This window comes from Sorex fumeus, unplaced genomic scaffold (assembly GCF_029834395.1).
Source record: "Sorex fumeus unplaced genomic scaffold, SorFum_2.1 ptg000003l, whole genome shotgun sequence".
NCBI classification, from domain to species: domain Eukaryota; kingdom Metazoa; phylum Chordata; class Mammalia; order Eulipotyphla; family Soricidae; genus Sorex; species Sorex fumeus.
Window position 1 is genome coordinate 27,061,368 of NW_026606060.1, and position 15,667 is coordinate 27,077,034.

Sequence of the window (15,667 nt, forward strand, 5' to 3'; positions counted from 1 at the left end):
CCGCTCGTGGGGGGCAACTTGTAGCCTCCGTAGGGCATGAAGGACGTGCTGGTTCCGCCTCCCATCTCATGAGGCTATAGTTGCCCCGTCATACCTGGATGTCCAACAAGCTCTGAATCGGCAGCCACCGTGCTGCCAGGAGGAGGGGGTGGGGGTGAGGGAGGCAGAAGAGACAGACACCCTTTCCCTCCCGGGGGTCTGTCCCAAAAGTTCTGGAAGCACGTGTCTCATTCTCATTTGTTTCCAAGAATCTTTTGATTTCCTATTTCATTTCCTCTCTTACCCACTGGTTATTCAGTAACTTGCTCTTTGATTTCTAGGTGTTTGATTTGATTCTCAGTTTCTGTGTGATTAACTTGTATTTTAAGTGCATCATGATCTGAGAAGATAGTTAATACAATTTTTATCATCTAGATATTTTGAGGTATATTTTGTGTCCCAGTATATAATCTATCTCAGAGAATGTCCTATGTACACTAGGAAAGAATGTATATTTAGTTTCAAGGGGATGTAAAGCCCCCTCACTTCCATTTCTTCCTTCAAAGTCAATATTTCCTTACTGAGTTTTAGTCTCATTGATCTATCAAGAGGTAAAAAAATGGAGCTGAAGTCTCCAACTACTATTCTATTGCTACAATGTCCTCGTTTTAGTCTATTAGCAGGCAGTTGTTTTAAGTAGTTTCCTAGTCCCTTATTGGGTGCACATATATTTAGGAGTGTAAATTTTGTCCTGATATATATATATATATATTCCCTGATTATTAAAAATAGTCTTTACTGTCTATTACAAACCTTTTCAGTCTGAAATCTATGTCATTAGCTACTAGTATGGCTACCCCAGCTATTTTGAAGGAGATTTTTTTCAGCCTTAGGGACAAGTTGTGTCTGCTCTTTCATCTGTGTTTCTTCATAGGCAGAAGAATATTGGATTCAATTTTTCAATATATTTTGCCATGTCTGTGTCTCTTAATTGGTGTGCTTAGATTATTGATATTGAAATTATCTTCATAGGGCTTTGGGTAATCTTTCTGTGAAGTTTGGTGTATTTGTGGTGTTTGCTTTGCTGTAAAGAAGCCCTTCCAGTTCTTTCAGAATTGGTTCTGGATCTATGAAGTTTCCAAGCTGTTGTTTACCCATGAAATTATGTATCATTCATTCAAATCTGAATGAGAGTCTGGTTACATAAACTATTTTGGTGAGGCCTTCGTTTCATTAAGTTTTTATTTTTGTTTTCTTGTTTGTTTTCTTTACTATACTGAAGGATCTCATTCGATAGGTCTGCTGTAAATCTTAGGGACATTCCTTTGTATGTAATTTCCTTCTTTGATCTTACTGCTTTCAGTATTGTATCTCTATCTGTGGTTTTTATCATTATGATTAAGATATCTCTTGAGGTGTTTTTATTAGATTATCTTTTTAGCTGACCCTTTAGGCTTCCTGGCTCTAAATGCCTGCGTTCTTCAGTTCAGGGAATTTTTCAGACATGTTGTCTTTGACTGTTCCTTCCTCACTGATGTTGCATTGCTGTCCCTCTGATGATTATTATACTGTTTCTTGTGAATTCATTCCAAAGTTCTCTTGTCTGCTCTTGATTTATTTTAAGGCCTTTTTCTATCTTCTACCATTGCCTGGAGGTTTTCTCCAGTTTATCTTCAAGCTCACTTATTATTTCTTAAGCTGTTGTAACTCTGCTCTTGAGGGCATCCATTGAGTTTTTCATTTCATCTACTAAACTTTTAAAAGACAATGACATTTCTGATAATAGTTTTCTTATTTCTGCTCTCATATCCTTTGTGTTTTATTAGATGTCCATTCCTGTTTTTTTTTTTTTAGCTCATAAAACATCTTCACCATTTTGTCTCTGGATTCTTTACCAGAGAGATTATGTAGGGGATATTTCTTCTTGAGGTTTCAGGGTTCTTAGTCCATTTCTTGTGATGGAGTTCTGCACTGTTTTCCCTTGGAGTCTTGTGCTCTTTCTCCATGGTAGCCTGAGGTAGTCTAGATGCAGATGTGATTCTTTCCAACACATGAACAGTGTCCCCTTCCTCAAATCACCACTGTGAGAGAGGACTCGGGTAACTTGGTGAGTGATGGTCTCTTCTTTCCCTGTCAAAAACATTCTTTCCGATTTTGATGTTCCTGTGTAATTGTGTGGAGCCTCTTGCACTGATTCAGGGAAGGTATTCTTTGGCCTGATCATATTGCTTCCTTCTGATTAGGGTTGTATTGCTTCTTGTTCTCATTACTATTTTTGTGGGTTTTGGGGGTCATATTGATTGGAATAATAAGCTATTGGCCTAATGTGGCTAGGGAAGCTAGGCTGCTTTGCTGAAAGTTCAGTTTAAGGGGCCCAAGTCTTATGGAATATGGAGGGGAAGATTAACTACTCAGGAAACAACATCCACCACTGGTCTGATCTGTCAGAGGAGCCAAGAATTAGTGGCATTCAGGGTCACTCACAGAGTGTGTATGTTCAAATCTCACTGCCAGCTGGCTGACTTGCTCGCTTCCTGCAGGGCATTTGCACAGGAAGGTCTTCTTTGAGGTACCCACACTAGAAAAGCTTCCTTCTGCAGGGTCTTTCTCATAAAAAAAGGCACCTGGGCCAGTAGCTTCTTGGAAAACCACACCCGGCCTCTGGTCTCTTGGCCCCAATTTTAGATTGCAAGTTGCAAATATGTAATTAACCTTCATCATCATTGCTGCTGCCAATGATAGAGCTAAATATCCAAACTAGAGTCAACAACACTGAAATCATGAGACCCAAAATTTAGCAACTTAAAAAGGTGCCTGCCAAGAGGACAGGTTTTAAAAGTTTGGGGGTCTTATATGGGAAGGAACTTGCAAATCTAGGTGAAGGGAAGTAGACTCTGATAGTGGGCTCAGTGCTGGAACATTGTATGTCTAAAACTCAACTATAAATGACTTGGTAAATCATGGTACTTTAATTAAAATAAATTAATTAAATTCAATTTAATTAAGAGTGAATTTTCTAGAATTCAAACCAACCATGTAGTTTCCCCAAGAATAAAATATTAGTAGCCTGATGGGGAAAAACTTTCTTTTGTTCATCTTTCCGTCTTAACTTCCATTATAATCCCCATTACACTTGATTGCAAAGAACGCTGTTGAACCCCTGCATGGCTTGGTACTGTTGTAATAATTTTATTATGCCCATTTTATAGCTTCCATACATTCTCCTAAACTTTCCAGACTTCACCGTTCTTCACTGCCTTGATTTGAATTGTCTATAGACTTTTCAGTGTTTTCCTTGTTTCACTTCTATATCTTGAAATATTTCAGTGTTATTGTGCCATGCAGAAATTATTTATTTGTGTGCCTTCCTCTTCAACTAGAATATAAAAAATCTGGTAAAATTATGTCTTTTCTATTTATTGCTATCCTTCCTGGCTATCACAGTACCCCACCTATAAAAAGGTTTGCTGAGAAAGTGTTCAAATTGATCTTTTCAAATTGACTCAAAGTCCTTTGAATCTTTCCCCTCCCTGGGAGATAAAAGCAACACTAATGTATATTATCAGTGATTTATGGCAAGAAAGATTGTTTTTGAAATGCAACCGAAATTAAAGTTTGTATTAATTCATTTATTCTTCGGTTGTCTTCTAGTCAGTGTTCAAATGGAACTGTGGAATGCGATGAATCAGCTACACCCTCTACTGGTAAGATTTAGATACAAGTTTTCCCCCAGGACACTGGCTCTAAACACTGCTCTCTCTTTTGAGCAGAAGTCACACTTCAGTTGCAGTTCTCTTTTCCTGTGTGCAAGATTAAGCTGTGGGAATGGCTCCTTGTGTGTGCTTCAGTACTTCCTAACTTTGTCCGTATTGTGAGTTATGATAGGATACAATGGTTGGGTCAAACACGTAAGCCTGCTAATGGGTAGTGTTGATCAACCCAGAGAGCTGCTGCCTTGTGGGCTGTAGAAATAGATATTCACATATCTCTTGTAAACCACGTATAAAACGGCAGTTAAGAAACTATTCTTCAGACTTAGCAAATTTTAATGTGCATGCAATCTTCTGGAATATTGTCAACACATTAATTCAGACTTAGTATTTCAGGTGAGGTCTAAGTGCATTTCTCTCAATGGTCAAGTAATGTTTATTACACAATTTTCTTTTGCTTTATGAGAAAGGAGGCTTCGGAGCTAGCATCCATCAATTAAAAATGGCATCCAAAAACCACATCTTCTGCTATCTCTCTCTATATATTACTTATGCTGCGTAGTGTTCATGAAGGTAAAATATATTAGGCATTCTACCCATGTTTCTTTTATCATACAAAAATACCTCACATTTTCCTATGGTGTGGAGAAATTCTAGACAAATAATTATAAAATTTCATGGATAGAATACATGTAGACTGATAATACTAATTGTGAGTGGTTGCTTGATTCTTATCTACATACTCACACCTGGCATTATAAGTTGGCTTTGATTATATGCCCTACATTTACTTTTATTTTCTTTTTGGACCACATCCTGCAGTGCTCAGGGGTCATTTCTGGCTCTGTGTTCAGGAATTACTCCTGGTGGTGCTTAGGGGACTATAAGGGATGCAGGTGATCAAATCTGTATTGGCAGCATGCAAGAGTAATCACCCTACCCACTGTTCTGTTGCTTCAACCCCTGCATTTACTTTAAGAGGATTAAGACCATACAACACTTTTTTTTTAAAAAGTGTTTTCGTGGGCACACAATACTCAGTAAGTTTGGGTCAGTCCTTGTTTTGCTCTATATGCTTTAGAGTAGCTCAGAGTGAAAGAAGGGTCGCGCATGTGGTCAAACCTCTTAGGATTTGCTTCTTTTGGTCTAAAATAAGATATCTTTTCCGTCTTTGTGAACTCAAGAGCTTCTTGGAAAAGAATCTGCAGTCTTACTCTGCCTATAATTATTTCCACTCTTCTTCACTTTTACAGTATAAGACTACTGGTACTTATCTATGATTGGAAATCACTGAAATTTTTCAGAGGCACACAAGGCCAAAAAAAAATCATGTGTTCATCATTATACATACTTAGTCTTGTAAATGTTTAACTATATTTTATAACCATACCTCAACAATTGCCTGAGTTTATCAAAATTCCCTGTTTCTTGACCTCAACATTACATACTACTTTTTATTACTTATAGGTGGCAGCTAAGATTTTAATTTTATCTATTTTTAGATTAATTTTAATTTTTTTTGTGATGCTGGGGATCAATACCAGATCTCCTGTATGTAAAACATGTGCTTTACCACTGAACACACAGACACACACAGACACACACACATACAGAAAAAGCAGCTGTGCAACTGAGATTTTTTAAACTCAAAATCGATTTTGAAAATTTGGGTGAAAGATGGGAATCTGGCCTTTGAATGTGTGTAAGTGCATCAGAGTGAAATCACAGTCAGAGTATTACATAATAAAATTTGTAAAATTTTCTGTGGTGATTCTATTTTGATTATAAATGAATAATCAATATGACTGTTTGCTTGTGGAGCAGATACGTAGTTAAGTGTATTTTATCTGTGCCTTGTCCCTGAAGTTCATGCCTGCCCTGAGGGAAAAGAATATTTTGACTGCAGGTTTCCTGACCCTGACTTACCAGCTGGTGGAGTCAACTGTGAGACTACATGTGCAAATTTAGCCATGAACTTCACCTGTGCCCCTTCCTCCCCCTGTATAAGTGGCTGTGTTTGCGCTGCAGGGTAAGCCTCTTTTGCTAAAAAATATAGAACATACAGGGTTTGTTTAAAAACACAAAGTTTCTTCAAAATGTTTGCAGAAATACCTAGGATTATCATATTGCTGGAAGATAATTTTAGAGTTGATGGACTATTGTTATTCTTTTACTTCACTTATGTCTCACACATTACACATAGGATGATTAAATTGTCATGAACATTTATGTATTGTAATGTTATTAAGCTGTCACAATGATTTGAGAACATAGTTTATTTTGGGATGAGCTTGGTATTCATCCCAGGTGGTCTTCTATTGCACATTATTTGTGTACTCTGTCGTGCGATTACTGCATGGCAGATATTATAGAAAATAGTGCCATTAGTCTAGATAGGCACTGAAAGACAAATGGAGGAATTCACATTCCAGTTCTTCTGATGTTAGCATAGTGTTTTTCTACAAGTTGCTTTTATTTTATTTTACGATTGTTTTTGTTTTTTGGGAGCCACACCTAGCTGTGCTCAGGGTTTACTCAGGGTTTGCTCCTAGAAGGCTCTGGGGACTATATGGGATGTTAGGAATCAAACTGGGTTGACCATGTATAAGGCAAATGCCCTATCCTCTATGCTATTGCTTACAATCACTCCACCTCTCTCTATAAGTAGTAGCACTAACATGAGAAGTGGTGTGTGTGTGTGTGTGTGTGTGTGTGTGTGTGTGTGTGTGTGTTTGCATGTGAATCACTATTTTCTTACAGCGTATTCTGCTCTTTATATCATTCATTAAACAGAAGACTTACCTAATACATGTGTAAATCAAATCTATAATCTGGTGGTTATTAGCTTCCTTACAGGCACACGCATCCTTGCTGGCCTCTCCTGCCCTTCCTCTTCAAGAAATGAGTAGAGGCAATGAACAGAGAGAGTACTGCCTAAGGCAAACAGGTTACCTATTCTTCCTGGGTGTATTCACAAAAAGAGATTCTTGGGCATGTTGCATATAACTTGAGCAACATAGAGAGGATTCTAAATCTTCTTCTAAGGAAAATTACATTTGTTTAAATATTCCTATTTGGAATGAATAGAAGGGGCCAAGTATCATTAGACTGCATCATCTCTTTAAAAAGGTAGGGCATAGGAGGAAGTTGCAAGAACAAGTGACCCTGCATGGGAAGATAAAGGTAGGTAGAAACCATTCCGCAGAAAAGATGAGTAAGAAGGGCATTTTAGTAAAAAATAAAAAAGGAAATGAGATTTTAGTATGGTTAAATAACTGAAACCTGTAAAATTTACTATAGTTTAATAACTGAAACGTATAATTGATTTGATTACAACTTTAGGAACATATAGCTGATTAGATAAGGCACCTTCTAATGTTTTTACACTTGTATTTAATTCTATTATAAAAAATTACTGTCACCTTTGAATCTCAACTTGACAATGACTCTATTTACTGATCAAATCTCATTACAAAAATGAAATTTTGGGGGGTTAGAGTGATAGTACAGCTGGTAGGGTGTTTGCCTTGCACGTGGTCGATCCGGGTTCAATTCCCAGCATCCCATATGGTTCCCTGAGTAATGCCAAGAGTAATTCCTAAGTGCAGAGCCAGGAGTAACACCTGAGCATTGCTGGGTGTGACCCAAAAAGCAAAAACAAAAATTTATAGTGGAGAGAGTTTAAAGTATTGACCTTGCCTATGGCCAACCCTGATTCAAATCCCTGCACTGCATATTGTTCCCTGAGTCCATCCAGCAGAAAACCCTAAACACTGGGTGTATCCCCCCCAAAACAAAAATAGTAAATCAAATAAAAATTAAAATAAAAATTAATAAAAGGAATTTTATTTATTACCTTTGATTAGTATATTAAATATGATTGGATTAAGGACTAAATGGACTCCTACTGATTTTGAAATAATTTGGTTATGCAAAACTTTATATTAAATAGTAGTTTTGAAAATTATAAAATATTACAAAATTGCAGTAATGTAGTTAGAAATGTTTTTCTTTGTGACCTTTGCACTTATTGTATGACAGTAAGCCTAGTATCACTGGTTTTCCTGGCACTTTTCATGTGTTTATGAATATAAGAGGGCTACAAAAATTAGAAATCATTGTGGATTTTTTAAGATGCAGTCCTATAGAAATGGGTGCTAATACTCTGCCATCTTATTATACAAAACACTTTAGGGTCAGTTAATAATTTTTATGTAAGTTATATTTTCATTTTATGTATTATGACCAGCAGTGTTTGGGGATACTAAGTGCTAAGAAGTCACTTCTGAGTGAGGGAATCCGATGGTGCTGAATTGATTCCAGGTCTTATGCATGCAAATTATGCACTCTGACTCTTTGAGCTATCACCCCAGCACTGAGCTCTTTTTAAAAATTGCATCAGTATCTCCCTTGTGGATGGCTGAATATATGCTGCACAACTGCCATGGTAGATACTTATTACTTACCTCATAAATACATGCTTATTTATTACTTAGCTCACTGCCCAAATCTAAACCAGATAACTTACAGTCACATATAGTTTTCATCACTCTCCCACTCTTAATTAGTAATGAAAAACTTAGTTGCTAGCATAACCATATAAAACTGCTATTAAGACTGATTATATAGTGATTGTGGTTCATTTTGGTGAGGCATCCCTCACCTAGACCACCAGGAAACCATGGCTTATGAACACTCAATGTTTGGAATGCTGCATTGACATTAAATTTTAAGTATGCTGGATACTGAACGACACAGATTACAAGAGGATCTACCTCATTGTTTTGTCACTAAGAATTGATCATTTAGTGGCATGCTTAGAGTATTTACAATAGTGACTAGGCTATAGTTAAGTATTCAAAATTATTAGTTTTCATTGTTTTTTGAATTATCTCTAAAGTTAATAAAGTACTTGTGGTTAATTCTAATGAACCCTCCTGTAAAATCTGGGAAGTGTGGGATATATGGTATTTTGCTAAATTTAGTTTTTAATGTTGAGAAGTTGTACAAACAGAGCAGGAAATAAAAGTCTTGTAGGCAGAGGAGAGATACAAATCTCAGGACAATGGATAGGTATTTAAAGGGGTTGAGGTAAGAAATTATGGTTTCCAGGAAGAAATCTAAGAAGGATAATGCCTTATTTATATAGATGGTTTTATTTATTCACCTTTATACCACAATTGAATATTTGTGTTAAACACTAGCACCTGACCAAGAACAAGATACTCACTGTATTTCTGAATGGAGCCTAAAAGTTAGTGCATAGCAAAAACATTTAATTTAAAAAAAAGTATAAATCTCTTAGAAAAGTTATAATGAGGAAAAACTAAAGAAACATGTAATCATGTCTGTTTGAGAAAAATGGAAATGGTTTAGATATTCTAACTTACATTGATTTTATAGTGTTGGATTATAATTTTTAAAAGCAAATTAAAAAAATCTTTAACATATCTTTTCTACTCTTACATGCAATAATTTTACTGTCATAATTAAAAATTATCATCATCAATTAGTAACATCTATTCAAATTATTTATTTTATTTTTGAAAGTAACTATAAAAAATTTTGTGAATATTGAAATACATAATATATATTATGTTTAGGATACTAAGGTATAATATAAATAGATATTTATAATTTTATATAAAAATTTTGAAAACATAAAGATTAACTCTTCTCAGAGATTATGAGAAATGTTTTTGATACTTAAGTGCTGTATATTTTTCATAGGATAGTCTTTCAGGAAAGAAAAATACTTCAAAAAAACCAATATTAAAATCTTGATGCATAAATAAAGAATATGAGATGCTTGGTGTAGTGACTTTTAAAAAATACACCTAAAATAACTCTATTTTAACTCTAAGAACTTAAAGTAAAGTAAAGTAAAGGCCCTCCCGTTGTTCATCGATTTGCTCGAGCGGGCCCAGTAAGATCTCCATTGGAGACTTTGTTGTTACTGTGTTTGGCATATCGAATATGTCACAGGGAGCTTGCCAGGCTCTAGCACAGTGGTAGGGCATTTGCCTTGCATGCAGCCGGCCTGGCCGAGCCGGGTTCGATTCCTCCGGCTCTCTCAGAGAGCCCAGCAAGCTACCGAGAGTATCTTGCCCGCACTGCAAAGCCTGGCAAGCTACCCGTGATGTATTTGATATGCCAAACTCTAAAAACTTATGAAAGAAGAATTTGAAAATATTATTCATTTCATAGTTTACTCTTTTATTAACAATTCTTAGATTCCACAGATAGTTTTTTAAAGTAGTAAATATTGAAGAAAAGAACTTACTTTCCCTTTTATTGTTTTTCAGATAGCTCCACTTATTCTGGAATTTATGATTTTATCTCTTTTATTTTTTAAATGATATCAAAAAGTTAAAATATTGTACAAATCAGGGGCTGGAGAGATTATATAGGGGATCTGGCGTCTGTCTTACATGTGACTGACCCTGGGTTTGATTCCTGGCACATGATATGCCCTGAGCATTGTGGGGAGCTGTGGAGTTCCATGAGCACTGGCTTGGGGGCCCAGGTAGCAAAGGGTCTGAGCAGCACTGCACCCCCAGATCCCTACCTTGAACTAAAGGCCAATTAGCTGAGAATCCCTGGCAGATCAGCCTCCTTCATAAATCAATCACTAATTGTAGTCATTACCTAGAATGATTTTTAACACTGCCCTATAACTGCCAACAATGTGCTATGTGGGGAAGAAGGTAAAGAATTGATTTTATTCCTCAGTAGGTCAGAAAGTAGCACATGCTTATGACAGTTACGATCAATACAGATGATTTGGGAGATGATGAGCATACTGAGTTTCTCAAATTGGCATTTGACTTTGCACTAAATCACATTTGCCTCTTTATTTGGAAGAATGGCAGAGCACAAAGGAAAGTGTTATGTTCCTGAAAGCTGTCCATGTATCTGGAAAGACTGGGAGTACCTCTCAGGAGAAGTGATTGCTACACCTTGTTATACCTGGTAATGAGATTCCATTTACTAAAATGCATATATATATTTCTAAATGATTGTCTTTATTTCAGCTTTCCAAATTTACTTAGTGTCACTGACTTCAGTAAAAATAAAAATTAAAGTTCACTAAAGTAAAAGTAAAGTAAAGGCCTTCCCGTTGATCATCGATTTGCTCAAGCGGGCCCAGTAACGTCTCCATTGGAGACTTTGTTGTTACTGTGTCTGGCATATCGAATACGTCACGGGGAGCTTGCCAGGCTCTGCCGTGCGGGCGAGATACTCTCGGTAGCTTGCCGGGCTCTCCGAGAGGGGTGGAGGAACCGAACTCGGGTCGGCCATGTAGGCTGCGTGCAAGGCAAACGCCCTACCGCTGTGCTATTGCTCCAGCCCTAATATCACTAAGCTATTGTCTTAGTGAACTTTAAAAGTTTACTTTAAAAGTTTAAAAGTTTAAAAGTGAACTTTAAAAGTTCACTAAGACAATACATTTTGAACACATTCAGGAGTTGGTGGGAAGCTGCTATACTTAGGGGAACCATATCGTTATTTTTATGTGCCTTTGTTCAGTTCAGACAAAAGTGTGAAAAATGACTATTTGAAAATTTATCAGGGAAAGGTATCTCAAGTTTACAAGAAAGTGAAAAAAGTTCCAAAAAGAAGATCATGTTTAATGGAAGACTTTCATATTGGAAATAAGACAAAGGACTACCATAACACAAATAGAAATATAATTTCTTGAAATAAATATTCTAAATTCATAAAGTGCATAATGTCTAATGTTTTAAGTTGACTTAATATAGAAAAAGATGAAATGTTTTGTTAGTTACCTGCATGCTTTTTTACAACTTGCCATTCCATCTTCTATTTTCACTGTGACCATAGAACAATTTCTGGGCTTGGTTGTGAAGTTAATTTATTTAAATAAAGTGGGAGATATATACTTAATTTGTCAATGCAATGAATGTTATCAAGATTCACTGGTAAAAATTTTAAAGAATATAATTTCAATACATGCAATTGAATACCAGCCTTTTAAATTTGGTTCAGCTTAGAAAATATTAGTCAAACTTCCTAGCAAGGTAACAGGTTCTCTTTTCTAACAGTGTTTGTCGACGAGGAATGTTCAATTGTACTTATTACCCATGTCCAGCAGTATGCACAATCTATGGAGACCGTCATTATCATTCCTTTGATGGACTGGAATATGATTATATCGGTGATTGTCAGGTATTTTTAATAAAGGTATGTCACAATCACCTTTACGCAATTTAGGTGAAGATTAAAAAACAAGTATGCTAGGTCCTACTACATCAAACCCATATACCATTAATAAAACCTATAAAAGTTACAGCAATTTAAAACTAATTTGAAATTTTCTTAAGTTTTATCATTTATAAAGGATAGACCACATCCTTTTTGTTGAGGTGATGTGGTTATGATAACATTGATATTTATATTTTAGGTATAACTAGACTATCTCTGCCTATTTCCTCACTCATAAAATGAGTGCTTTAATTGTAGTTATAAGTTGGGTATTAATTATTAAGAAATACAGATAGAATTTAGATAGAGTTAATATATAACAGCTGTTTAAGACAGTCAACCAGTTTTTATTGGCTTACTTTTGTAAATACAAACATGATACTAAACCAAGCAGTGTATTATGAATTATTTATATTTATATGAATCAAATAATAATTCTCAATTATAGACATGCTATTTTGGTGATATGTTATAGCAAAGACTCTGGAACTTTTAAATATGTTAAACAATTTCTTAAAACATTTGGGTTTCCTTTAGACTTAACATCTACCTAAATATCACCAGTTCCTGAATTAAAATTTTAAATGAATAAACTTAACTTTTAGAGAATAGTTATATAAAAATAAGCAAAAATAACATCATTTTTCTCCTTGTTGATGATCTTGTTTTTTTGTTCTGAATAAGACTTTTATATTACAACAAGTTGTCTACAAGATTTTTTGTTCATTTGGATTTCATTTAAAATTAACTTTGGCACACATGGAAGCACAGTGATGCATACTATTCTCTTAGTGTTTATCCTTTTAGAAGAAGTCTTATTTCAGCAAACAGTTACATATGAGAATTTCCTCATATCCCAAGGCTTAAGTTGAAAAGTAAGAAACCTGAAAAGTGACAATTTAGTGACTTGAATATATAAGCGCAGTACTTTTTTTCCAAAATTTTATATAAGATACTGGTTTCCTTTGATATTTGAGGGAATGGCTGACACTCTTTAAAGTTTCCTTCTCTTTTTGATCTTCTGGTTATTGTTTGTTTGTTTTTGGGCCACTCCTGGCAGTGTTCAGGATTTACTCCTGGCTCTGCATTCAGAGATAACTCCTGGTGGTGCTCAGGGAACCATGTGGGATGCTGGGAATGAAAACCGGTGATCAGCTGAGTGCACGGCAAGAGCACTACCTGCTGCTTCTCTCTCCCCTCTCTCTCTTCCCCTGTCTCTCCTTTCCTCTCTCTCCCCCTTCTCTCCTCCCCCCAATATTCTGGTTATTATGATCATTGAGCATTTGATCCCTCTTCTTGTTTCTCCTTTGTCTCTGTTGACTCTGCTAGCTTAAGCCATGGATGACTGAGTTGGTTTCTTCAAGGCAAGGATCAAGTCTTAGTTTTCATTGTGTCACCAGTGTAGGGCATCATTCTGGGAGCTTCGTTGTTCATTGTATATTGACTGAACTCGGTGTTTATTCTTCTTTTTTCCCTTTTTTCTACAAGTGTCATGTGTTTAATCTGTTCCTACAATGTTGATAACTGTCAGACGAGTTTTAAATCAACCTACAAAGATCTAATATTCAATTTAAAGATGGCCTTTAAATTTTAATTTTCTGGGGAGAGGGGTGGGTTTTGATCATACCCTTCTGTGTCAGAGCTTACTCCTGGCTCTATGCCTGGTATGACTCCTGGCAGTGCTCCAGGAATCCTATATGGTGACTGGGGTTGATAGTTCAAGGTAGGCCTTGTAAGGCAGTACATTAACCACTATACTGTCTCTATAGCCTATACTTGATCTTTATAACTCATATTCATCACTACAATGTTCCTTCAATTTATCAATTCTTGTAATACACTACTTTCATATCATTGGTCTTTGAGGACTCTAATTCACTCCCAGTTATCATCTCCATAAAATCAAAATGTCAATAGCAGTCTCTCAGAGTATTTTCTAGCTCTGTTTCTCTATCGTCTTTTCTTGGAGCATTACTGTAACAGATTTTCCCCGCCTCCCTCAAAGTGACATTTATAACTAACATTTATTGGTTCTTTGCTTGCGTCTCATTGTATTTATAATTGTCGTGTCAAAAGTAAGCCCCTCATTATTTTCTGATTGTTTTATATGCAATGAACTACACTGTGTATCCTTTTATTGTCAGGACTGTGTGTTACAAGTCTTTTGGATTTCTCATAGATTCACATAATAAGAGCTAGAGAATTACTTGTTCAAATTTAAACCAGTATTAATGAAAATAGAAACCACAAGACTGCAATTAATAATCTAATATTTGTGATAAATATGCTTGCCTTTAGTATGAAATATACACACCAGCCTTAGACTTTATGTATTAACTCTTTACATGGAGATCTTGTTAGAATGCACCATCTAATTCCATATGTTGTCTCAGGATCTTGGATTCTCTTTCTTAAACAATTTTCCCAGTTTCATTAGAATAATGATTAAAGCATTTTCTTCTTAAAAGAAAAGTTTTGAATATTTTTGAAATTTTCCTTTTCTGAGTGTTAAATCCAGAAAAAGAAAATATGTTTGATAATCATGACAATTTCCAGTGGATATATGATTAATGTTATAGATTTTTGTGACATTATTTTAAGAACTTAAACATAACTCTGCTAACTTTATTTTTATTTTGTATGTGAAAAGACTTGTTTAAATGAATTTACTAAAAATTTTAAAATCTTTGAATTACCATCTTTGTACGTTTTCTATTCTGTGGCAACAACTCAATTTTAATTATGAATTATAATTTCATTCATTGAATAAGAATTTTTTAGCATTTATTAAATGTCAACTATGTTAATTAATACAGCCTACTCTCTGCTATGTACCAGAACAGAATTATTCAAAGATTTCTTGTGTTTTGACAGTGGGCATTATGCTTTGTATTTACTTTTGTTCTTTTTAGGTAATTTTGAAAAATGCTGGAAATTTAGTGAATTCTTAGTAACCACCTATATCGTCTGTTTCTAATTTAACTCTTTGCTTGCTTTTACAGTAAAGAAAACATAACACTTGCCCATATTTTTCGAATAATGCTTGCACTAAAAGCAGTTAAAGAAGACTATTGGTTTTAACTCTGATTCCTTGGTGAAATGAAAGTATATTCTTGTGTTTGATTCTACACAACTGAGTGGTTTTATTGGTTCCTCACTACAAAAGTAGCACTTCTTTTGAAGGGAAGAATTATTAAGATTTAGGTATTGAACTATGTAAACCCAATTAAGGAATTTTGTTTGTTTTCTGGAAGAATTGAGTTTTCCTTTCAGGTCATAGAATAGCTACCTCAGCATTTGTTTTCTTCTCTTTTTTTCTTCTTTTTGGGTCACACCCGGAGATACACAGGGGTCACTCCTGGCTCTGCACTCAGAAATTACCCCTGGCAGTGCTCAGGGGGCCATATGGGATGCTGGGAATCGACCCGGGTTGGCTGCGTGCAAGGCAAATGCCCTACCTTGAGTGCTACCCACTCGCTCTAGCCCCAGCATTTGTTTTCTTTCTGTTTTTTCAGTGACATATTTGATTTCTCATGGCTAATTGACTCTTCTTCATTACATTACCTCTTCTCCTTCATTCTTGATTACAAAATCCAGGCTTTATTTTATTCTATGTAATATATTTTATATGGAGAAATTAATGATTTATTTCTTTAATCTCTACTAATATAATTCATAAATATTTCTCTTGTAAATTTAGTTTTGACTTTTAAAAACTAATACTTAACATTATTTTTAAGTTTAATGTTATC

At 35.4% G+C, this 15,667-nt stretch overlaps 1 protein-coding gene across 1 annotated transcript in view; it reads left to right on the forward strand.

Moving 5' to 3' along the window:
- Positions 1-15,667, forward strand: part of OTOGL (otogelin like) — a 168,234-nt gene that overhangs the window by 58,780 nt on the left and 93,787 nt on the right. Inside the window, exons 22-25 of the mRNA XM_056117469.1 lie at positions 3,631-3,683; positions 5,556-5,718; positions 10,554-10,661; positions 11,756-11,894. Of these exons, the coding sequence (XP_055973444.1) occupies positions 3,631-3,683; positions 5,556-5,718; positions 10,554-10,661; positions 11,756-11,894 (463 nt within the window). The remainder of the gene's footprint in view (positions 1-3,630; positions 3,684-5,555; positions 5,719-10,553; positions 10,662-11,755; positions 11,895-15,667) is intronic.